The sequence below is a fragment of the Spinacia oleracea genome, chromosome 2 (assembly GCF_020520425.1).
Source record: "Spinacia oleracea cultivar Varoflay chromosome 2, BTI_SOV_V1, whole genome shotgun sequence".
Taxonomy (NCBI): domain Eukaryota; kingdom Viridiplantae; phylum Streptophyta; class Magnoliopsida; order Caryophyllales; family Amaranthaceae; genus Spinacia; species Spinacia oleracea.
Genome location: NC_079488.1, coordinates 111,512,373 through 111,537,200, shown reverse-complemented (window position 1 = coordinate 111,537,200; position 24,828 = coordinate 111,512,373). Strand labels below are relative to the sequence as shown.

The 24,828-nt window shown below is 31.6% G+C and overlaps 3 protein-coding genes and 2 long non-coding RNA genes across 5 annotated transcripts; 4 read left to right on the top strand and 1 right to left on the bottom strand.

Annotated features, from left to right (window-relative positions):
- The first annotated feature begins 1,299 nt into the window (after window positions 1-1,299).
- On the top strand, window positions 1,300-2,122 carry LOC130467184 (uncharacterized). Its single transcript, XR_008927336.1, has 2 exons — window positions 1,300-1,479; window positions 1,639-2,122. It is a non-coding gene; the product is annotated as an uncharacterized lncRNA (long non-coding RNA).
- Window positions 2,123-7,929: 5,807 nt separating this feature from the next.
- LOC130467183 (uncharacterized) lies at window positions 7,930-9,003 on the bottom strand. The gene is made up of 2 exons (XM_056835608.1): window positions 8,848-9,003; window positions 7,930-8,667 (listed from the first exon to the last, which is right to left on the bottom strand). The coding sequence occupies exons 1-2, from the start codon at window positions 8,894-8,896 to the stop codon at window positions 8,165-8,167; spliced, it is 552 nt and encodes a 183-aa protein (XP_056691586.1). The 5' UTR covers window positions 8,897-9,003; the 3' UTR covers window positions 7,930-8,164.
- A 1,468-nt stretch (window positions 9,004-10,471) lies between these two features.
- On the top strand, window positions 10,472-13,529 carry LOC130467182 (uncharacterized). The gene is made up of 3 exons (XR_008927335.1): window positions 10,472-10,715; window positions 10,807-10,927; window positions 13,345-13,529. It is a non-coding gene; the product is annotated as an uncharacterized lncRNA (long non-coding RNA).
- A 2,806-nt stretch (window positions 13,530-16,335) lies between these two features.
- Window positions 16,336-17,410, top strand: LOC130467181 (uncharacterized). The gene is made up of 2 exons (XM_056835607.1): window positions 16,336-16,491; window positions 16,672-17,410. Exons 1-2 carry the CDS (start codon window positions 16,443-16,445, stop codon window positions 17,172-17,174), a joined length of 552 nt encoding a protein of 183 aa, XP_056691585.1. The 5' UTR covers window positions 16,336-16,442; the 3' UTR covers window positions 17,175-17,410.
- Window positions 17,411-22,815: 5,405 nt separating this feature from the next.
- On the top strand, window positions 22,816-24,171 carry LOC130467180 (uncharacterized). Its single transcript, XM_056835606.1, has 2 exons — window positions 22,816-22,968; window positions 23,413-24,171. Exons 1-2 carry the CDS (start codon window positions 22,920-22,922, stop codon window positions 23,820-23,822), a joined length of 459 nt encoding a protein of 152 aa, XP_056691584.1. The 5' UTR covers window positions 22,816-22,919; the 3' UTR covers window positions 23,823-24,171.
- Window positions 24,172-24,828: the final 657 nt, after the last annotated feature.

Here is a 24,828-nt window from a genome sequence, read left to right as displayed (position 1 = left end):
ATTTATAGATCTATGGACGGTACTTTTATAGTTTTATGGGAGGTACTTTTATAGTTTTAGGCGAGATACTTTTATAGTTTTAGTAAGATACTTTTATAGTTTCAGGTAAGTCACTTTTGTAGTTTTAGTGGAGATATTTTTATAATTTCAGGGGAGCTACTTTTATAGTTTTTAGGCCAAATACTTTCATATAAGAAACCTCTAACATGAAATTCAAGAAACTGCAATAAAACAAGAAAATTAACAACGAATGCAATATATAAGTAACACCAGCATGACTAGCACCACTCAATAAACTTATTCATAGTAGTTGCGTGCAGGGGGAAATGTGCGTCATGTCACACCATCAACGTGATGGTGTGGCTGGTCACACAAGAGATACGCCAGAGGAGACCATTATTAGATTTATTAATACTCCGTACGTACATTAGAACATTAGAACGAGGCAGGGGTGTAAATAGGGCAAGACTTCATATAAACAAGTCGTGTTCTTACTTGGATAAAGCTCGAATATGCTCATTTATTTAATAAACAAGTCGACTTTGAACAAGTTTTGAGCCTCTTATTGAATGAGTTTGAACAATATAATTTGGATTTTCATTATACAAGTACTCTATATAAACATTCACAAACGTAGAAAATGTCATTAATTATGGCAACATTAATCTTTTGTCATAATTATAAATTCGAAAATTATAAAGGTCGCAACATGCGACCTTTAAGCCGTGTCACAAAGATGACATGGCATGCTTATGTGTCATGATTTAAATTGGAAATCAAAACATTTAACTTATATAACCTATTATATATACATGTTTCAAAAAACATGTAGGAGAATCTTAAAATACTAATTTGTTTCCTTATTTATATCGATTACCTTATTTACATATTTTTATAGTAAAATATTCATATTAAAAATATTACGATGACGCATATCCTACGTGGCACTTATATGTACCAATTAAACTCCGACACATAAGATTGCGATAACATTGAATTGCCGCAACTTGCGACCTTTATCATCACCCTTATAAATTTAGGCAATAAAAACTGCACAAATCAAAACTTTTACCGATTCAGAAAAATCTATAGTTCTAAATTTGAAAGATATGACAATATATTTGCACCAGTTAACAGGCATACTATATAACCATAATCAATTTAGAAACATTCAATTAGCAAAAATGAAACATATGACAACATATTTGCAAAAGCATGCATATAACCATTATTTTAAAATGTTGACTTAGCAAACTAATTAAAAACATGATATGATTATTATCAAAGGATTGAAGTATATTGATATAAAATTAATGAAATTAGTATAAATAGAACCAAAAAATATGGAACACTCACAAAATCTTTTTCCCTAACAAATTACATACATACACACACACAAAAGTTGAGTTTTTAGAAAAGAAAAACGAAGAATGGAGAGGAAGCAAGTCCAATTAGTCACTTATTTATTTCTCGCCACAGGTACGTACATTAATACTTACTCCAATTAATTGTAATAATTTTTTATATTTAATTACGTACATTAAGTCACTTGATAGATGGTACTTCTGTTATTTAATTTTCCCGAAATGTGTGTAATCGATTAATTGTAATAATTTATATCTCAAATATTTTCCGCAGTGATGCTGCAAATGGTTTACGTGAAGGCACAAACATGTAGCAATTTGAATGACCCATGTCCTCCACAATGTTGTGATCCGGAACATGCATGCTGGACAAATCCAATCGATCCAGCCGGTAGTAAGATTTGTACAAATTGTGAGTCGCACAAAGGGCACCCTTGTACCGTTGGTGGACCACGTGATTGTTGTCCTGGAAGTGGATTTATCTGTGTAAATACTCAAAGTAATGGTTACCAGTGTCTTTAATTTATAGCGCACGCGCTTAAAGTCTTGCCACAATCATCATCATGATCGATGTTGCGTGCATCTTATCTCTGTCTGATTTCGATTATATTTATATTTATATTTGTCGTTGTTGTGTGCCGGTACCTTCCACTAGATCCTACTTCAGGGTCTAATGGATGTGCTGTTCTTTTCGTTTGAGTGATTGAATTCGATATACTGCTTGATCTGGTTTATGATCTACTCCCTCTGTTCCATAATGTTCCTCATGTTTACTATTCATATGGTCAAAGTTTAAAAACTTTGACCGTAATTATTAGTATGATTAAGAGTATAAATGTTAACCTGTGGGATACCATTGGATTCGTTTCAATATAATTTTCTAAATATGAAATTTTTATAATTTTTACTAATACGAAATTAAAATTATCAACGGTCAAAGTAGTGCATTGGAGACCGCGCATAATAGAAATGTGAGGAACATTATGGAATGGAGGGAGTAGCTTGTAATTGAATGGTTATCCCATGCATTGACTTTCACAAAATGTCAACTACCCATATACTTGTATTATATATTTACATATCACCAATAAATCACTTTTAATTGTTTTCCAATCTAATCGTACTATTTTATTTTGTTTTTGATGAAAATGGGCGATTTAACTTGTCCTTTTAGAAGCGATTTGTTTTAGTGTATAACGCTTCACTTAACATACATGCATATCTACATATTGTATCGAGAGATTCGAGACAACACAGACCGAGAGCAAGAGATACCAAGCCTACTTTTAACGCCATTAATTCCAACAATTTGACTATAAGGACTATAGACCTATAGTAGCTTGGAGGCCAGAAGTAAATATCAATAACGGTTATATATCGATAATTGAAAATATAACATAGTAAATCTATAAATACATTGAACTTTCAATGGTATTAAATATGAAAACAATGGTATAAAAAACAGGTCCGATCCTGACAATATATGGGCCCTAGGTAAACTAAGAGGTGAGAGCCCCTTAAAATGTACGTAGTATAACGTAAAAACTAAAAATTAAATGGAAAACGGGCGGTACCGTTACGGATTTTTATTACTTAAACAAAAATCAGAAGCTATTACATCCTCTAATACGCTCAGACAGCCCCAACCCACACTCTTGTTGAAAACTCAAGAGGGCTAAGGTGAGCCATCGTATGCGCCGCTAGAGTAGCATCTCTATAAAGATGAGAAAATGAAATACTGTAAAAAAAACTAGCTAGAATTCCTATTTCTTTCACGATCATGCCTAAAGCAGTACTCGAACTTCCTTTGCCATTGACCAAATCAACCACCTGTTTGTTGTCGCTCTCCACCACCACTCGCCTTACATTTCCTTGCGTTGCTAGCTTCAAACCCAAGGCTATCGCTTTAGCTTCCGTAGTGGGAACCTCCCATGCGTGGCCTATCTGCTGGCAAGCAGCCTTCACCACTCCCCCATTGCAGTCACGCATTGCCACCAACTGACCCAGTCAACCGCACAGCCCACACGTGGGCAATCCCCCATGTAACCCAACTCTTACATGGATCGGCCCACACATTTACCCGACGACCGTCTCCGATAACCCACTTGCACCCTTTTTCTAAAACCCATTTGCTGCCCCATATGCTCCTCCACACATAACTTGGTCTACTTCCCACCCTCGAGTCAAGAAAAGAGTTATTAGAGTAATACCTAGCGCATAGAATTTGCGACGATAAAAGGTCAGGCATCATCAGTACTCTCCACGCCTGTTTTGCCAAAAGAGCCTCATTAAAGTCAGCAATGTTTCGGTATCCCATACCCCCATCCACCTTCTTTCGACACATCTTATCCCATGAAACCCATGAAATCTACCTCGAGTCCTCTTTACCACCCCGCCAAAAACGACCCATCATGCTTTGGATATCGTGGCATAAGCCCAACGGGCCCGGAGACGAAACAAACTCGATCATTATATAGGTGGGGATCGCTTGGACAACTGCCTTTAAGTGAATTTCCCGACATGCCAACGATAAGAGTTGTTGCTTCCACCCTTTAATCTCAACTTTCACCCATCTTCTCAAAATAATTCCAATTTTAAATTATTCATGTCAAATTTAGGATTGCTCCTTTCTTTTTCTGGTTCCATTTATGTGACATCAAAACTCGAAGGAACTAACTGAAAGTTGAACTAAGGGCAATTTCTTAAAGTTTTTACTCGTCCATTACTTTCACCAGCCCCCTAACATGACCCAAATATTACTGATGTTATCATACTTATCAACATATCGCATTGCATGTCCAGCTCCTGCCCATGCGTTATCTTCATCAACTGCCATCAGTTTTCTGTCGAATTAAGGCACAAACAATCGATCTTTCATTTACAGATCAAAGACTTCACACTGAAAACGTCACAGCATTAAGACGACAATACATAGTGGTCTGACATAGTGGTCCGAGTAAATTGAGTAACTGATATATGACAAATAAAAATAATCATTAACTCTTAAAAATGAAATACGGAGTATATGACAACATTCTTGCACAAAATTAGCAAAATAACTAGTATAGTACCCGTGCGATGCACGGTTTTAAGTTTACAATCTAAATATTAAATTTGCACAAAATTTAAACTACAGTTATAGAAAATTATCATCAGAATAGAGCTTACATATATTCTTCTAATTAAAATTAATGATGGGTGATATGTTATTGCCTCATTCTCCGTCTTAATAAAAAAAACAATAAAACATACATAAATAAAATTAATTTCATCTCCGTTTATCACCCGCATACATAAAGTTATGTTCATCCAACTTTTACTTCAATAGTCATATCCACTATCTAACTCATTACCCAATCACTCACACCCATAGAATACTCGATCATCTACTTAATTAAGCTAGAGATACTTCAAGGCGGGGGCAGGTGCGGGGATGGTACCTCCACGTCTGTGCCCACCTAAAATTGTCACTTTATAATGTTGAGGAATTTCGTTTCTAGCTGGTTAGTCTAAATGTGTATCAAAATAATGACTAGACATATTTGGATGAAACGGAAATAGGGCGTCCCTATAGAGGTCGTCTTAAAAAATTGAGACCAAATTTGGCAATCCATTACGAATTTGAGACGGTTAATCTCAATTATTACTTAAAGATCGACAAAAATTTTGTAATTCAACTCAAGTTTGAGATGGATATACTACGCATCCGTCTCAAAATTCGTCTTTAATAATGACCTAGTTTTGCAGTGAAGGTAATTAATTAAAACAATTTTCTACTACGTATAAGGTAGTTTATCGTAAAAACTCGATTTTGACAAATTTTCTTTTATTTTATATCAATATACTGGAACCCAAATTCTTATATGAGACTGTCCTCACCATCAACTGATGGTGAGACCAGTTCACACTTGCGAATTTAGGTATATATGTTATTTCTATAGTTTAGACATGTTACTTTTTTTTATATAATTTTAGAGGAGGTACTTATTTTAGTTTAGGTATATTACTTCTATAGTTTATACATGTTACTTTTTTTATACGGAGTAGTTTAAGGGGAGATACCTTCTTAGTTTAGGTATGTTACTTCTATAGTTTAGACATATTACTTTTTTTTATATAATTTTAGAGGAAGTACTTTTTTTAGTTTAGGTACGTTACTTCTATAGTTTATACATGTTACGTTTTTTATACGGAGTAGTTTTAGGGGAGATACCTTCTAAGTTTAGGTATGTTACTCCTATAGTTTAGACATGTTACTTCTTTTTTTTTTAATAATTTTAGAGGAGGTATTTTTTTTAGTTTAGGTATGTTACTTCTATAGTTTAAACATGTTACTTTTTTTTATAATTTGATATGTGGTACTTTTTTAGTTTAGGTATGTTACTTCTATAGTTTAGACATGTTACTTTTTTTTATACGGAATAGTTTTAGGGGAGGTACATTTTTAATTTAGATATGTTACTTCTATAGTTTAGACATGTTACTTTTTTTTATAATTTTAGAGGAGGTACTTTTTTAGTTTAGGTATGTTACTTCTATAGTTTAGATTTGTTACTTTTTTTATATAATTTTAGGGGAGGTACGCTATTGGTTTCGCGCTCGTCACACCATCAAGTTGATGGTGTGACTGGTCTCATAGGAGACGCGCTGATACTGGAAATGGATAGCTCTTCATTCATTATTATTACAAATTTTCAATAAATAATTGTTTATTACTTAGTCCATTCGATATGATAGTATATTTTTTGTAATTGAGTAAGTAAAGTCAATAGACACAATAATACATCTATCCACCTGATTATGTTGCCTATATATTAATACTTAGTACTACTAATTCAACCTCGTCTATTGATGATTATATGTTGCAAAAATGTTGTCATATGTTTCATATTTTAGAACTATAGGTGAAATAATGGTTGGATTAAGGCCCGCTTAATGAGTAGTACGTGTACTTTTAGTTTCGCCCCATAATTAGAAGGGCGACCAATCGACCATATAGGGTTCATAACCCTATATGTTACGGAATTTCAAACTAATTTTTTGAGCGGTTGTTAAATTGATTTTACCACCTACCTGCCGTTGACCGTTGTAAGGTAGGAGTAGTCTCTTCTTAGATCGAAAATCAAAGTTGCGAATTTAAAGAGGAATATATTTATGTCGCAAAACTAAAAGTAAACCATTTTAATAACAATTTTTTTTAAACGCCCTACATATTTAATGTAGTCACTGGTTGTTATTTAAAATAAGGTATGACATTGCATTTTATTATAAGGGATATATTATGCTCTTTTAAAATATAGACTGCCATATTAAAGGGTATCCTACTAAATTTAGTTCATGATACGCCAAATGCGATCGGTAGATAACGGTGACACAACATCTGACAAATTCTGGTTCTCTCGATGTAACATTGTAACTATACTAAATCGGCATGGATGATCTATGCATAAATTGTCAAAGTATGAAAACATAAGTATAATAATAAAATATATAAGAATCATCTCATGGCAACATTTTTTTGTCATAAGGAGAAGAGTAAGGTACAGGAAAGGTCTAAACCAAAATTATTTGCCAAATAAAAATAATCTATAACTCTTGAAAATGGAATATATGACAACATTCTTGCACAACATTAGAAAACGTTGAATTAGCAAGAGAATATAATCAAGTGGATGTATATAATCAAGTGGTATCCGAGCCAGCGTGACACAAATATCGCAGATTCAAATCTCATCCACCCATCATTTTAAAGTGGAATATTTAGCGTTGGATATGAGGAGGCATATGATGCATCCACACCATTTAAGGGGGGTATGATTTATTACTTTACTATATACTAAAAGAGACACCAGGAATGACACGTGTCACTACCTGGTGAAAAATTTTCCCACCAAAAACTCTTTACTAAAAAGACATATCTATTTTATTATTTTCATATTTTCTCTCGTATAAAATATTTATATATGGAAAAAAATATAGGATTATGAAATATGCCATTATTAAAAAAATTTGGTAATATTTTAGTCAAATTTCATATCAATAATAGAAAATATTCTTACTCAATATTTTGGTCAAATTAGCATATTAAATATATCAAATATGTTAGTCAGATCATCGTATTAAACATATAAAATATATTACATAGGTTAAAATTGTATATTATATGATAAAATGAGTACATTCGAGATTACTAATTACGCAATAGATTTAAGATTTTAAGGGATAAATAATTCAATTAAAAATTTTATAAAAAAATGGCCAAATAATAATTTTTAAATATCCGTGCGTGCACGGGACCTAATCTAGTAGAGTATAAAACTTATCATAGAGCTTCAAAAATCAGTTTTAATAATCTCATTACTCGATTATTTAATGAAATTAACTTGATTGTTGAAAAAGAAAACAAAAAGTGTTTTTTTTTAACTCGGCCGGATAGTTGAAGGAAAAGGAAAATTCAGCATCGATCAGTATAATTGAAAAATATTATTTATTCATAACATATATATATATATATATATATATATATATATATATATATATATATATATATATATATATATATATATTGATACATAACACATATTAGTTGCTAAAGCTAATACTCCAAGGGAAGTATAACCATGCAAGCTAGATGATGAGATCACCATATATGCCAGTATTCAAACAACAAAATGAACAGTTGGTACATCTCTTAAGATGGTACGTACCGGCACACACCAAGGACGAAGACATACATAAATATAATCCAAATTAGATCGAAATACATAAAGATATATCGATGAAGTAAGTTTGTTCAAGTGTTACATACACTTGAAAACACCTGGAGAAGCTTGAGCACAAACAAGTCCACTTCCAGGACAACAATCACGTGAACCATCAACGGCACAAGGATGCCCTTCGTGCGACTCACAATCCGTGCATTTGTTGTTTACACACGCATATTCTTCATTACAACACTCACGTGTTCCAATGGTACAACTATGATCTAAGTGCTCTTCACAATTTGTGCAAATACTATTTTTGCATGCTATTTCATCATCACAACATCCACGTACACCAAGGGTACATGAATGTCCTACGTGCTCTTCACAATTTGTGCAAATACTATTTTTGCATGCTATTTCAGCATTACAACATTCACGTACACCAAGGGTACATGAATGTCCTACGTGATCTTCACAATTTGTACAAACGCCCATCACACACGCAAGTTCCACTGGTGTTTGACAACAGTTATTTGGAGTAGTACACGCGTTACCCGTTGTGATACATTGTGCGTTCACATAAACCATTTGCACGACCGCTGCATTTTTTTCATAGATACAAATAACGTACATTATTACCGGGCATTGTATAATTGCTGTGCACTATTCAGTATTATGTAATTTGAATATTCATACATGCTTTTAGCAATTGTAAAAATGAAAATATTAAAAATTAAGGTAGGCTTACTTTTATTTAATGAGAGGTAAGTAAGTAATACCTGTGGCCAAGAAGAAAAAAGCTACTAAGTGGATATGCTTCCTCCCCATTTTTCTTTTTTGAAAATCTGACCTTTTAATTTTCTGTGTATAACAATTTAAGTATGTAATTTGTTACAAGCTGAAGAAGTTAGTTTTTGTGAGTATCCCATTATTTTTGGTTCTATTTATAGAAATTTTATTGCTTCAATCATCAATTTTATATCAATAAAATTGTTGTTTATTACTTTGATCCATTCCTAATTTAGTAAATATATACATCTAACTTGATTATATTCTCTTGCTAGTTCAACGTTTTCTAATGGTTGTGCAAGAATGTTGTCATATATTTCATTTTTAAGAGTTATAGATTTTTTTATTGGCAAATAATTTTGATTTATGCCCTTTCTTTACCTTACTCTTCTCCTTATGACAAAAAAAAGTTAATTGCCATGAGATGATTCTTATATATTTTATTATTATGATACTTATGTTTTCATACTTTGACAATTTATGCATAGGTCATCATGTCGAATTAGTATAGTTACATAGGGAGAACCAGAATTTGTCAGATGTTGTGTCACCGTTATCTGCCGATCTCATCCGGCATATCCATGAACTAAACTTGGTAGGATAACCCTTAATATGACAGTCTATATTTTAAACTCTTATAATAAAATGCAATGTCATACCTTATTCTAAATTACAACCAGTGACTACATTAAATATGTAGGGTGTTTAAAAAAAATTGTCATTAAAATGGTTTACTTTTAGTTTTGCGAATATATTCCTCTTTAAATTCACAATTTTGATTTTCGATCTAAGAAAAGAGTACTTCTACCTTACAATGGTCAGCGGGCAGGTAAGTGGTAACATCAAATTAATAACCGCTCAAAAAATTAGTGGGAAATTCCTCTTATTTTGAAATTCTAATACACTTACCCTTTAATTAGTTTCATGGTTGTTAATGTACAACCTTATACGGAGTAGTTATCAGTGAAAATACATGTAACTCAAAAGTTCAAAAAAAATTCATCTGTTTTTATGGTAAAATTTGAGAGATTGATGTATTTAATGGAACTGAACTGAATTGACTGAATGAATAGTAAACTATAAATAATAACAATAAATAATAAATAATAAATAATAAACAATAAACAATAAACAATAAATAATATAATAATTAATAAATAATAATTAATAAGTAATAAGTAATAAGTAATAAGTAGTAATAAGTAATAAGTAATAAATAATAAATAATAAATAATAAATAATAAATAATAAATAATAAATAGTAAAATGTCAATTTTAATTGCAATATCAAGAATAAATGTCAATTTTAATTGCAATATCAAGAATAAAAATAATTACAAAGAAAGATGAATCCGTTCTTTTGAACTGAACTGAATTGAACTGAATGAAGCTAAACTGAACTGAACTGAACTTAATGGAGCTGAACTGAACTGAACTGAACTGAACTAAACTTAATGGAGCTGAGCTGAACTGAACTGAACTGAACTGAACTTAATGAAACTGCAAAAAAGTCCAAAAGAACAGGGCCTTAATATTCTATGTCTCTTTCATAATGTGCAACTAGGGCTTAATAAGGACGTGATGCTATCACTTTACCATTGTTGTCCCCTTCACATGTTTGTTTGGAATGAGAACCTGTGTTGTTGGTTGTTCTCAATAGTTAGCTTGATACGTGCTCCTGGATTTTCACCCTTCTTTGGTCTTTCCCTCTGCATCTCTCCTAAAAGAAGCTTTATCTCGAGCACTGAAGCATAATTTCGCAAATTCAAGAAAGTTGTGTTCAAGATTTTCTGGTGTGGTGATTCTTATTGTATCTAGCTCGACATTTCAGAGGCTTTGCAAGCAATGGAGTAGTATGGTTGGCATGCTTAATGTCTTATTACTTGTTTCATTCATATAACTTTGTTTAAAGAGGTTATTTTGAAATTTGATTACTACACTAAATGCAGAATTTCTTATGGTATTCGTTTCCGGAGTCAAAAGGTTGTTGAGATGCTTTTCTTGGGGGAGGAGCACAGCTGTAATTCTTGATGTTGAGGAGAAGACAATTTAAGAAATGTCACCCTCACTGTAAGTGTCTCATAATACAACTTTTCTTTAAAAAAGAATTATTGAATGTCTTTAAGTAGCTACTTTACTTTCTTTCCCTGAAGTCTGTTGTTTGTTTTGTCTGATCTGTATTGTTCTTGGTGTTGATATGCTCTTCTGCTATTGCTCTTAGATGGTTTTTCTGTGAAGTCTCAGTCTTATTATTCTTGTTCTATCCCTTAACTTGTGCATTTAGAACGACCTAAATAAGTCATTTTAGTCAAAGTGTGACCTATAATTACCAAACGAGCATTAAATGTACATAACTTGACCAAATTAGGTGAGAATGCATTTTTGAAACATTAAAATTATTATACTAAACATGTACAAAGTTTAAGATACTCATTTAGGTTCATTAGTTGAAATTAAGTTGGGAATGAAATAAGCCATTTTAGTCAAAATGTGACCTATAATGATCAAACGAGTTTTATATGTGCATAACTTGACCAAAGTGGGTGATAATTAGTCTTTGAAACATAAAGCTAAGTGTATTAAACATGTAAGGGGTTTAAAATACTCATTTAAGTTCATTAGTTGAAAGTTGGGAATGAAATAAGTCATTTTAGTCAAAATGTGACCTATAATGATCAAACGAGTCTTAAATGTGCATAACTTGACCATATTGGGTGATAATGAGTTTTTGAAACATAAAAGTGAGTGTATTAAACACGGAAAGGCTTTAAAATACTTATTTAAGTTCATTAGTTAAGTGTTGGGACTGAAAGAAGCCATTTTAGACAAAATTTGACCTATAATGATTATACGAGTCTTATATGTGCATAACTTGAAAAAAGTGGGTGATAATGAGTCTTTGAAATATAAATCTAAGTTTATTATACATGTAATGGGTTTAAAATACTTATTTAAGTTCATTAGTAGAAAATGGAGAGCAAAATAAGTCATTTTAATTAGTCAAAATGTGACCTAGCTATGAGGATCAAACTAGTTTTAAATGTGCATAACTGGCCTAAAATGGGTGATAATGAATCTTTGAAACATAAAACTAAGTTTATTAAACATAGAAAAGCTTTAAAATACTTATTTAAGTTCATTCGTTGAAAGTTGGGATCGAAATAAGCCATTTTAGTCAAAATGTGACCTCTAATGATCAAACGTGCATTAAATGCACATAACTTCACCAAAGTAGGTGAGAATGAGTCTTTGAAACATTAAAATAAGTACATTAAACATGTAAATGGTTTAAAATATTTATTTAAGTTCATTAGTTGTAAGTTGGGACCGAAATAAGCCATTTTAGTCAAAATGTGACCTATAATGATCAAACGAGTCTTATATGTGTATAACTTGACAAAAGTGGGTGATAATGAGTCTTTGAAACATAAAGGGAAGTTTATTAAACATGTAAAGGGTTTACAATACTCATTTAGGTTCATTAGTTGAAAGTTGGGACTGAAATAAGTCATTTTAGTCAAAATTTGACCTATAATGATCAAACGAGTCTTAAATGTGCATAACTTGACCATAATGGGTGATAATGAGTCTCTGAAACATAAAATTAAGTGTATTAAACATGGAAAGACTTTAAAATACTCATTTAAGTTCATTAGTTGAAAGTTGGGACCAAAACTAGTCATTTTAGTCAAAATGTGAATGATAATGAACTAACGAGGCTTAAATGTGCATAACTTCACCAAAAAGGGTGATAATGAGTCTTTCAAACATAAAACTAAGTGTATTAAACATGGAAATACTTTAAAATACTCATTTAAGTTCATTAGATAAAAGTTGGGGTCGAAATTAGCCATTTTAGTCAAAATTTGTATGATAATGAACTAACGAGGCTTAAATGTGCATAACTTCACCAAAATGGGTGAGAATGAGTCTTTGAAACATAAAACTAAGTGTATCATACATGGAAAAACTTTAAAATACTCATTTAAGTTCATTAGTTGAAAGTTGGGATCGAAATAAGTCATTTTAGTCAAAATGTGACCGATAATGATCAAACGAGTCTTAAATGTGCATAACTTCACCAAAAAGGGTGATAATGAGTCTTTCAAACATAAAACTAAGTGTATTAAACATGGAAATACTTTAAAATACTCATATAAGTTCATTAGATAAAAGTTGGGGCCGAAATTAGCTATTTTAGTCAAAATTTGTATGATAATGAACTAACGAGGCTTAAATGTGCATAACTTCACCAAAATGGGTGAGAATGAGTCTTTGAAACATAAAACTAAGTGTATTAAACATGGAAGGACTTTAAAATACTCATTTAAGTTCATTAGATGAAAGTTGAGACCGAAATTAACCAATTTTATTATTATACGGTTCATTATTTCTTTGTTATGAACAAATTAATTTATTTTTACGATTCAATATTTATAATATAACTAATGTGTATATATATTTTTTTGATGGTCGATCTTTTTAAGGTATTCAATAATCCGAGTGAGCGGCCTTTCACCTTTGAGGAGATACATGAAGTTCGAGAAATGTTGGTAAACTTTATTACCAGTGACTGTCTTTGATATTTTCTTGTACTGAATCTTAAATTATGGATGCTAGTTGTTCATATGATTGCAATGTAATCGACTTTTATATTTACAATTATATACTTCCTCCGTCTCTTTTTGTTTTTTACGTTTGATGTTTTTCACGCGATTTAACGACTATTTAATGTGCATTGAGATTCCTCTACTTTTTTATTTAAACAAGAAAAATTACGTTTATTTATAATGTTTTCACTTTTATCAAAAATCTGACATTGGGAAAATGAGAAATATTTAATGTCAAATGGATTTAATTGGTTAAATAATATTTGGGCACACATTTTGATAGAATATTAATGCATTATGTGACAATATAAAAAGAAATGTAAAGAACAAAATGAAACACCAAAAATGGAATACGTAAAAAACAAAAAGAGACGGAGGGAGTACTATTTAATTTAAATATCTATATAATTGGATACTTTTTATGTGATGTATGGAGGTTAATCAGTGGCGTAGTCCAATTGTAAAATGTAGCAGGAAAATCGGTTATACAACAAATATAGATCAAGTGAAGCTCATTTATAGGTCAAGTGCGGCTCATTTATAGGCCAAGTGCGACTCAATAAGCCAAGTGCGGCTCATTTATATATCAAGTGCGGCTCACTTTTATGCTTGTGCTGCCCATTTTTATGTCAAGTGCGAGCTCATTTTCAAATTTGGCTGCACCAAATATATATATCAAGTAATTTTCAAAATTGGAAGCACCAAATATGTCAAGTGCGGACTCATATTCTAAAATTGGCAGCACAAAATATGTCAAGTGCGGGCTCATTTTCCAAATTTGCAGCACTTGAAACATCAAGTGCTGCCAATATTTTGGCAGCACTTGAGAAACATCAAGTGCGGGCCGGCCATGTGTTGCACATGTAAAAGCCACACCAAACCCCTTAAAATGTGCCCGCACTTGAGGTTTTTTTCCTCTAGTGGTGTTTTTTTAAGATTCTTTAAAATTTGGCGAAATATTTTTGGCGGTAAAAAAAGGAAAAAATAATAAGGACTCGCCAGAACGTGACACTTCTCATTCCTAATGTGTCTATTAGTAGCTATAGTAAAGCAAATTAGCAATAGATAGATAGATAGATAGATAGATAGATAGATAGATTAACACAAAAATCTTAAAATTAAGGGGTCCATTGGCTCGGCCCAACACAACATATGGGATGAATCGTTCATGGACCTCATTTATAAATGAAAGTCACGAATCTGGTACTATTTTTCTTTAGCTCGTTCCAGGTCCTAGGACTTGACATGTAGTGAGCCTAGACGGCCTCACCTGTGGCCAGCTCTGGTACTCTCTATATTTTTTCTTTGATGGTGACTACATTAACAATAAAAATTATATATTCGTTAATTATTTTTCAATTACAACTACCTAAAGTTTTATATGTGACTTGCCACACCATCAATTGATGGTATTACATATCCAAAATTCCTCCTTTACTCTGACCTTTTAAATTTTTGACTCTAGTGTCCTTATGATGTACTCACACATACAGTCTCCTCATCCTATTTCATACCCACCATTGTTAATCCTCCAATTTCTCTCCTCCTCTTCCTTTCTACGAGTTTAATTTTGGATGTTATTTTTTCGATTTTGTCCTCTCTTACGGTAATTTGTCACTAGTGAATTCAAATTGGGGTAAGTTGGAAGTCAGATTTAATTTGTTGTTAATTGTATAAACAAGGAGGAGGAGAGTAGTGGTGGTTTAACAGATTCTACGTACTATGGTCGGACGACTATGGCTATGGTGGAAGAAAACTTCGTTTGTGAGTAATGAAAGCATTTCAGTTGTTGCATGTAACATTTAAGTAAATAGCGATGGAACTATGTCATTCGTAACCTTAAATATTATATTAAGTAATTCCCTAATAATATAAAAGTAACGTACATAAATTCATATACAGTGCTAATAATCCCTAAACTATTATCAATAATTCTAAATATCATGTTAAGTAACTCTCGTGTAATATAAAAATAACTCAAATGTATATGAAAAGTAACCCCTTTTCTTACAAAAAATATCAAGTAAACCTTAACATTATGATTGGTATATGTTAAGTAATTCCCGGATAAAATAACCCCAAAATATATTGATAATATAATCCTTTTTAAAAATATAAAATTAAGTCATTCGTAACCTTAAATATTATATTAAGTAACTCCATAATAATATAAAAGTCCTTTAAGCATTAACAAATTCTAAATATCAGGTTAATTAAGTAACTCTCCGATAATATAAAAGTAACCCAAATGTATATGAAAGGTAACCCATTTTCTAAAAAAAAAATTATCAAGTAAACCTTAACATTAATTATGATTGGTATTTGTACGTTAAGTGATCGCGCGATAAAATGAATCCCAAAATATATTGATAATATAATCCTTTTTAAAAAAGTAAAATTAAGTCATTCGTAACTTTAAATATTATATTAAGTAATAATAATATAAAAGTAACGTACACAAATTCATATACAGTACTAATAATCCCTTTTAAGCATTAAAACTATGATTAATAACTCTCAATATCATGTCAAGTAACTCTCAAAGTCAACCATGGTGCGATATTTCCGGAACAGATGAAGTATAAGACTTATCTCATGGCAACATTTTTTTGTCATAAGGAGAAGAGTAAGGTATAGAAAGGGCATAAATCAAAATTATTTGCCAATAAAAAAAAATCTATAACTCTTAAAAATGAAATATATGACAACATTCTTGCACAACCATTAGAAAACGTTGAACTAGCAAGAGAATATAATCAAGTTAGATGTATATATTTACTAAATTAGGAATGGATCAAAGTAATAAACAACAATTTTATTGATATAAAATTGATGATTGAAGCAATAAAATTTCTATAAATAGAACCAAAAATAATGGGATACTCACAAAAACTAACTTCTTCAGCTTGTAACAAATTACATACTTAAATTGTTATACACAGAAAATTAAAAGGTCAGATTTTCAAAAAAGAAAAATGGGGAGGAAGCATATCCACTTAGTAGCTTTTTTCTTCTTGGCCACAGGTATTACTTACTTACCTCTCATTAAATAAAAGTAAGCCTACCTTAATTTTTAATATTTTCATTTTTACAATTGCTAAAAGCATGTATGAATATTCAAATTACATAATACTGAATAGTGCACAGCAATTATACAATGCCCGGTAATAATGTACGTTATTTGTATCTATGAAAAAAATGCAGCGGTCGTGCAAATGGTTTATGTGAACGCACAATGTATCACAACGGGTAACGCGTGTACTACTCCAAATAACTGTTGTCAAACACCAGTGGAACTTGCGTGTGTGATGGGCGTTTGTACAAATTGTGAAGATCACGTAGGACATTCATGTACCCTTGGTGTACGTGAATGTTGTAATGCTGAAATAGCATGCAAAAATAGTATTTGCACAAATTGTGAAGAGCACGTAGGACATTCATGTACCCTTGGTGTACGTGGATGTTGTGATGATGAAATAGCATGCAAAAATAGTATTTGCACAAATTGTGAAGAGCACTTAGATCATAGTTGTACCATTGGAACACGTGAGTGTTGTAATGAAGAATATGCGTGTGTAAACAACAAATGCACGGATTGTGAGTCGCACGAAGGGCATCCTTGTGCCGTTGATGGTTCACGTGATTGTTGTCCTGGAAGTGGACTTGTTTGTGCTCAAGCTTCTCCAGGTGTTTTCAAGTGTATGTAACACTTGAACAAACTTACTTCATCGATATATCTTTATGTATTTCGATCTAATTTGGATTATATTTATGTATGTCTTCGTCCTTGGTGTGTGCCGGTACGTACCATCTTAAGAGATGTACCAACTGTTCATTTTGTTGTTTGAATACTGGCATATATGGTGATCTCATCATCTAGCTTGCATGGTTATACTTCCCTTGGAGTATTAGCTTTAGCAACTAATATGTGTTATGTATCAATATATATATATATATATATATATATATATATATATATATATATATATATATATATATATATATATATGTTATGAATAAATAATATTTTTCAATTATACTGATCGATGCTGAATTTTCCTTTTCCTTCAACTATCCGGCCGAGTTAAAAAAAAACACTTTTTGTTTTCTTTTTCAACAATCAAGTTAATTTCATTAAATAATCGAGTAATGAGATTATTAAAACTGATTTTTGAAGCTCTATGATAAGTTTTATACTCTACTAGATTAGGTCCCGTGTACGCACGGATATTTAAAAATTATTATTTGGCCATTTTTTTATAAAATTTTTAATTGAATTATTTATCCCTTAAAATCTTAAATCTATTGCGTAATTAGTAATCTCGAATGTACTCATTTTATCATATAATATACAATTTTAACCTATGTAATATATTTTATATGTTTAATACGATGATCTGACTAACATATTTGATATATTTAATATGCTAATTTGACCAAAATATTGAGTAAGAATATTTTCTATTATTGATATGAAATTTGACTAAAATATTACCAAATTTTTTTAATAATGGCATATTTCATAATCCTATATTTTTTTCCATATATAAATATTTTATACGAGAGAAAATATGAAAATAATAAAATAGATATGTCTTTTTAGTAAAGAGTTTTTGGTGGGAAAATTTTTCACCAGGTAGTGACACGTGTCATTCCTGGTGTCTCTTTTAGTATATAGTAAAGTAATAAATCATACCCCCCTTAAATGGTGTGGATGCATCATATGCCTCCTCATATCCAACGCTAAATATTCCACTTTAAAATGATGGGTGGATGAGATTTGAATCTGCGATATTTGTGTCACGCTGGCTCGGATACCACTTGATTATATACATCCACTTGATTATATTCTCTTGCTAATTCAACGTTTTCTAATGTTGTGCAAGAATGTTGTCATATATTCCATTTTCAAGAGTTATAGATTATTTTTATTTGGCAAATAATTTTGGTTTAGACCTTTCCTGTACCTTACTCTTCTCCTTATGACAAAAAAATGTTGCCATGAGATGATTCTTATATATTTTATTATTATACTTATGTTTTCATACTTTGACAATTTATGCATAGATCATCCATGCCGATTTAGTATAGTTACAATGTTACATCGAGAGAACCAGAATTTGTCAGATGTTGTGTCACCGTTATCTACCGATCGCATTTGGCGTATCATGAACTAAATTTAGTAGGATACCCTTTAATATGGCAGTCTATATTTTAAAAGAGCATAATATATCCCTTATAATAAAATGCAATGTCATACCTTATTTTAAATAACAACCAGTGACTACATTAAATATGTAGGGCGTTTAAAAAAAATTGTTATTAAAATGGTTTACTTTTAGTTTTGCGACATAAATATATTCCTCTTTAAATTCGCAACTTTGATTTTCGATCTAAGAAGAGACTACTCCTACCTTACAACGGTCAACGGCAGGTAGGTGGTAAAATCAATTTAACAACCGCTCAAAAAATTAGTTTGAAATTCCGTAACATATAGGGTTATGAACCCTATATGGTCGATTGGTCGCCCTTCTAATTATGGGGCGAAACTAAAAGTACACGTACTACTCATTAAGCGGGCCTTAATCCAACCATTATTTCACCTATAGTTCTAAAATATGAAACATATGACAACATTTTTGCAACATATAATCATCAATAGACGAGGTTGAATTAGTAGTACTAAGTATTAATATATAGGCAACATAATCAGGTGGATAGATGTATTATTGTGTCTATTGACTTTACTTACTCAATTACAAAAAATATACTATCATATCGAATGGACTAAGTAATAAACAATTATTTATTGAAAATTTGTAATAATAATGAATGAAGAGCTATCCATTTCCAGTATCAGCGCGTCTCCTATGAGACCAGTCACACCATCAACTTGATGGTGTGACGAGCGCGAAACCAATAGCGTACCTCCCCTAAAATTATATAAAAAAAGTAACAAATCTAAACTATAGAAGTAACATACCTAAACTAAAAAAGTACCTCCTCTAAAATTATAAAAAAAAAGTAACATGTCTAAACTATAGAAGTAACATATCTAAATTAAAAATGTACCTCCCCTAAAACTATTCCGTATAAAAAAAAGTAACATGTCTAAACTATAGAAGTAACATACCTAAACTAAAAAAGTACCACATATCAAATTATAAAAAAAAGTAACATGTTTAAACTATAGAAGTAACATACCTAAACTAAAAAAAAATACCTCCTCTAAAATTATTAAAAAAAAAAGAAGTAACATGTCTAAACTATAGGAGTAACATACCTAAACTTAGAAGGTATCTCCCCTAAAACTACTCCGTATAAAAAAAGTAACATGTATAAACTATAGAAGTAACGCACCTAAACTAAAAAAAGTACTTCCTCTAAAATTATATAAAAAAAAGTAATATGTCTAAACTATAGAAGTAACATACCTAAACTAAGAAGGTATCTCCCCTTAAACTACTCCGTATAAAAAAAGTAACATGTATAAACTATAGAAGTAACATACCTAAACTAAAATAAGTACCTCCTCTAAAATTATAAAAAAAAGTAACATGTCTAAACTATAAAAGTAACATATATACCTAAATTCGCAAGTGTGAACTGGTCTCACCATCAGTTGATGGTGAGGACAGTCTCATATAAGAATTTGGGTTCCAGTATATTGATATAAAATAAAAGAAAATTTGTCGAAATCGAGTTTTTACGATAAACTACCTTATACGTAGTAGAAAATTGTTTTAATTAATTACCTTCACTGCAAAACTAGGTCATTATTAAAGACGAATTTTGAGACGGATGCGTAGTATATCCATCTCAAACTTGAGTTGAATTACAAAAATTTTGTCGATCTTTAAGTAATAATTGAGATTAACCGTCTCAAATTCATAATGGATTGCCAAATTTGGTCTCAATTTTTTAAGACGACCTCTATAGGGACGCCCTATTTCCGTTTCATCCAAATATGTCTAGTCATTATTTTGATACACATTTAGACTAACCAGATAGATAGTGGATATGACTATTGAAGTAAAAGTTGGATGAACATAACTAATGAGGCAATAACATATCCACCCATCATTAATTTTAATTAGAAGAATATATGTAAGCTCTATTCTGATGATAATTTTCTATAACTGTAGTTTAAATTTTGTGCAAATTTAATATTTAGATTGTAAACCGTGCATCGCACGGGTAAAATACTAGTTATTTTGCTAATTTTGTGCAAGAATGTTGTCATATACTCATGGGTACAATCAAGTTTCATTAAATAATCATGTGATGGGATTTTATAAGTGTGTGTGCAATAGTTAACAACTCTTAGATTACGTTCTAGAAACCGGCCTCCTTTGTTCTTCCTAAATCTTTATAAATTATAACGCTATGGTCATACACACGGTGATATAATGAGACGATATCTAGATAGGAAATCCTTTGCATGCCGGGATAATGAGACGATATCCGTTTATAGCTTATTAATTAGTTATTTATAAGTCCGTTTACGACTCGCTTAAGCTCGAAAAAATAATTTAATGTAATAGAATGTAAGTTTTTTAAAAAAAATATAAACCTTAAATGTCAAAAAATGTATAAAACGGAAGCGAATCTATCATGTAGTACGTATAATATCTCATAGAATATTCCAGTCGTACATATATTTTGTGAAGTTGATATATGATTTAAATTAATTGGACGATTTCTCAAAGCTCGTTTATATATTAAGCTCGAAAAATCTCGTTTTACTCTAGCTCAAACTCGGGGTGAAGCTCGAGCTAAACTAGAGAGCTCGAGTTGAACTCGAGATATCCTAATGCATAGTGAACAAAGTCAAAGAACAAATGGCAAAGCTCAGTGTTAAGCTCGAGATCGACAAGCTCGAACAATGAAAATTCTTATCAAGCTTAACTCGAACAAGGTAAAACTCGAATCGGCTAAACTAAGGTATACCAGTCCACAGGTAGAAAACGATTTAATTATATACGGAGTAGGAAATGATCAATAAACATGATTGGAACTTGTTGGACATGATTCTAAGAGAGTAATCTGGAGAGAGTCACATTGTACGACTTGATTGGAACTTATAGGAACTGATTGGAACATATTGACCTGATAGGACCTGATTGCAATTAATCTGTACTTATTAGACCTGATTTTTTTTTCATTAAAATGAAAAGTACGCACCCTTATTACGTGATTTAGTCACTCGCCTTTAACTCTTTAACTTTTTTCTAAGGTACTTATGTCGCGCTATTTCTTTTTGTTCTTCAAATATTGTTCATTTGCAGTTAAAGATAGACATGTCACCTATACATAGGAAACTGCCAATGAACTTTTGACCTGGTGGTTAAAGGTAAGAGTATGTATATATAAAATTGAACTTAAGTTTGAATCCCTCTCCCCATTTGTAATAAATGAGCCAAGTTTGAACAACTTCATTCTCAACCTGTTAATGTTCGTGAACAATTAGTTTAAGTTCTTTTATAAGCGTGATTATGTTCAAGTATAACTCGTTAAAAACTCGCAATAATATATATAGTTTGTGTTAATTACTTAAATTATTCTTTTGTAAGCATGTCTATGTGCGAGTCGTACCGGGGTAGTTAAAGCTCTTTAACAATATTATTTGTGTTAATTCTTAATATATTTTTTGTAAGCGTGAGCACGACAAGCCGCCCCGTACATCGACATGCTTATTTTTAACTAATTAACACAGAAAAATTACATTTAAAAGGGGCCTGTTAGATCGGCTCAACACAACATGTGGGATTTGTTGTTCATGGACCTCATTTATATATTAAAAAAAAAACACGAGTTTGATACGACTTTTCTTTAGCCCGTTCCAAGTACGAGGACTTCACGACTTGGACTACATTAACTATAAAAATTATTCATTAATTCATTTTCATTTGTAACTATAGGAGTCCTCCCTTTTTCTTTTTCTTTTTTGACAAGAGTACTAAGAAAGTAGATAACACAGGAAATTTTTTAAAAAAAGGAAACAAGTTGTAATTCGGCATGAATGACCTATGCATAAATTGTCAAAGTATGAAAACATAAGAATCATAATTAAATATATAAGAATCATCTCATGGCAACATTTTTTTGTCATAATGAGAAGAGTAAGGGCATAAATCAAATTTCTTTTGCCAAATAAAAAATCTATAACTCTTAAAAATGAAGTATATGACAACATTCTTCACAACATTAGAAAGCGTTGAATTAGCAAGAGAATATAATCAAGTTGATGTATATGTTTACTAAATTAGGAATGGATCAAACTAATAAACAACAATTCTATTGATATAAAATTAATGATTGGAGCAATAAAGTTTCTATAAATAGAACCAAAATTAATGGGATACTCACAAAAACTAACTTTTTCAGCTTGTAACAAATTACATTCTTAAATTATTATTCGCAGAAAAAGGTCGGGTTTTCAGAAAAAGAAAATGGGGAGGAAGCACATCCAGTTAGTAGCATTTTTCTTCCTGGCCACAGGTATTACTTACTTACCTCTCATTAAATAAAAGTTGTCCTACCTCAATTTTTATTTTTTTTAATTTTACAATTTCTAAATGCATGCATAAGAACTTTTGTGGTAAGACCGCCTTATCGAAAAGACCACTTTAATTGCTTAACTAATTGGTTATATTACTTAACTAATTAGTTCTAGTGCTTAACTAATCAGTTTCATTGCTTAATGTACTAATTGGTTTCAGTAAATTAGTTATTGTGCTTAACTAATTGTTTCCATTGGTTAATTTATATGACACCAAATTGATTTTTTTGTGTAAAACCGCCGGCCTTATATAAAAATTTGTAATGCACGTATGAATATTCAAATTACATATCATGTGCTCACATTAATAATACTTTATAGTGCACAATAATTATACATTGCTTGGTAATAATATTATTTGTATCTATGAAAAAAATATGCAGCGGTCGTGCAAATGGTTTATGTGAACGCACAATGTATCACAACGGGTAACGCGTGTACTACTCCAAACAACTGTTGTCAAACACCAGTCGAACTTGCGTGTGTGATGGGCGTTTGTACAAATTGTGAAGATCACGTAGGACATTCTTGTACCCTTGGTGTACGTGAATGTTGTGATCCTGAAATCTCATGTAACAATAATGTTTGCACAAATTGTGAAGAGCACGAAAATCATAGTTGTACCAGTGTACGTGGGTGTTGTAATGAAGAATTTGCGTGTGTAGACAACAAATGTACGAATTGTGAGTCACACGAAGGGCATACTTGTGAAGTTGGTGGACCACGTGATTGTTGTCCCGGAAGTGGACTTGATTGTGCTCAAGTTTCTCCAGGTGTTTTCAAGTGTATGTAACACTTGAACAAGTATACTTTCGATCCACAATCACATACTCATCGAAATATCTTTATGTATTTCGATCTTAATTTGGATTATATTTATGTATGTCTTCGTCCTTGGTGTGTGCCGGTACGTACCATCCTAAGAGATGTACGAACTGTTCATTATTTTGTTGTGTGTGTTCTTTTTTGTTATTGTGTGCAGTGGGGTGATCTCATGATCTAGCTTGCATGGTTATACTTTTCCCGAGTATTAGCTTTAGCAACTAATACGAAGTACTCCGTATGTTTTATGTATCACCATATATATTTATGAACAATAATATTGATGAATTTTCAAGTCCTTTTCCTTCGATTCTCTCGGCCGAGTTAAAAAAACACTTTTTTTCTTTTCTTTTTCAACAATCAAGTTTTATTAAATAATCGAGTGATGAGATTATTACTACAGGAATTTGTATCTTTTATGACAACTTAATAGCAACGGGTCGAAAATTCCGTCGCAAAAACCTTTTGCGACGGGGCTAACAACCCAACAAAGATGGGAACAACCGTCGCAAATGTCTTTTATGACGGATTAACGACGGGATGTTCCATTAACGACAGCCCCCTTTTATGACGGGTTTGCAACAGGAAATTCCGTCGTTAACCATCGATTATTGGCCTTTAGCGACGGGATTTCCCGTCGTTAACGGTACAATTTCTTGGAGTGTATTAAAACTGATTGAGTATAAAACCATCATCTTAAGTTTTTAGTTGTCAAAGGACCAACTCAACCAAAAGCTTAAATTGGTTGTCGAAGTTCTACGATAAGTTTTATATTCTATTTCGCCCCCTCACATGAAAGCCTTTTGGCTTGAAGTATGGATGCAACATATGCCTACTCAAACCCAGCGTTAGATATTCCCATTTGAAATGAGGGGTACATGAGATTTGAGTCCGTGACCTTAGTGTCACGCTGGCTCTGATATCATGTCAAAGGATTAACTCAACCAAAAACTTAAGATGATGGTTGAAGTCTCAAG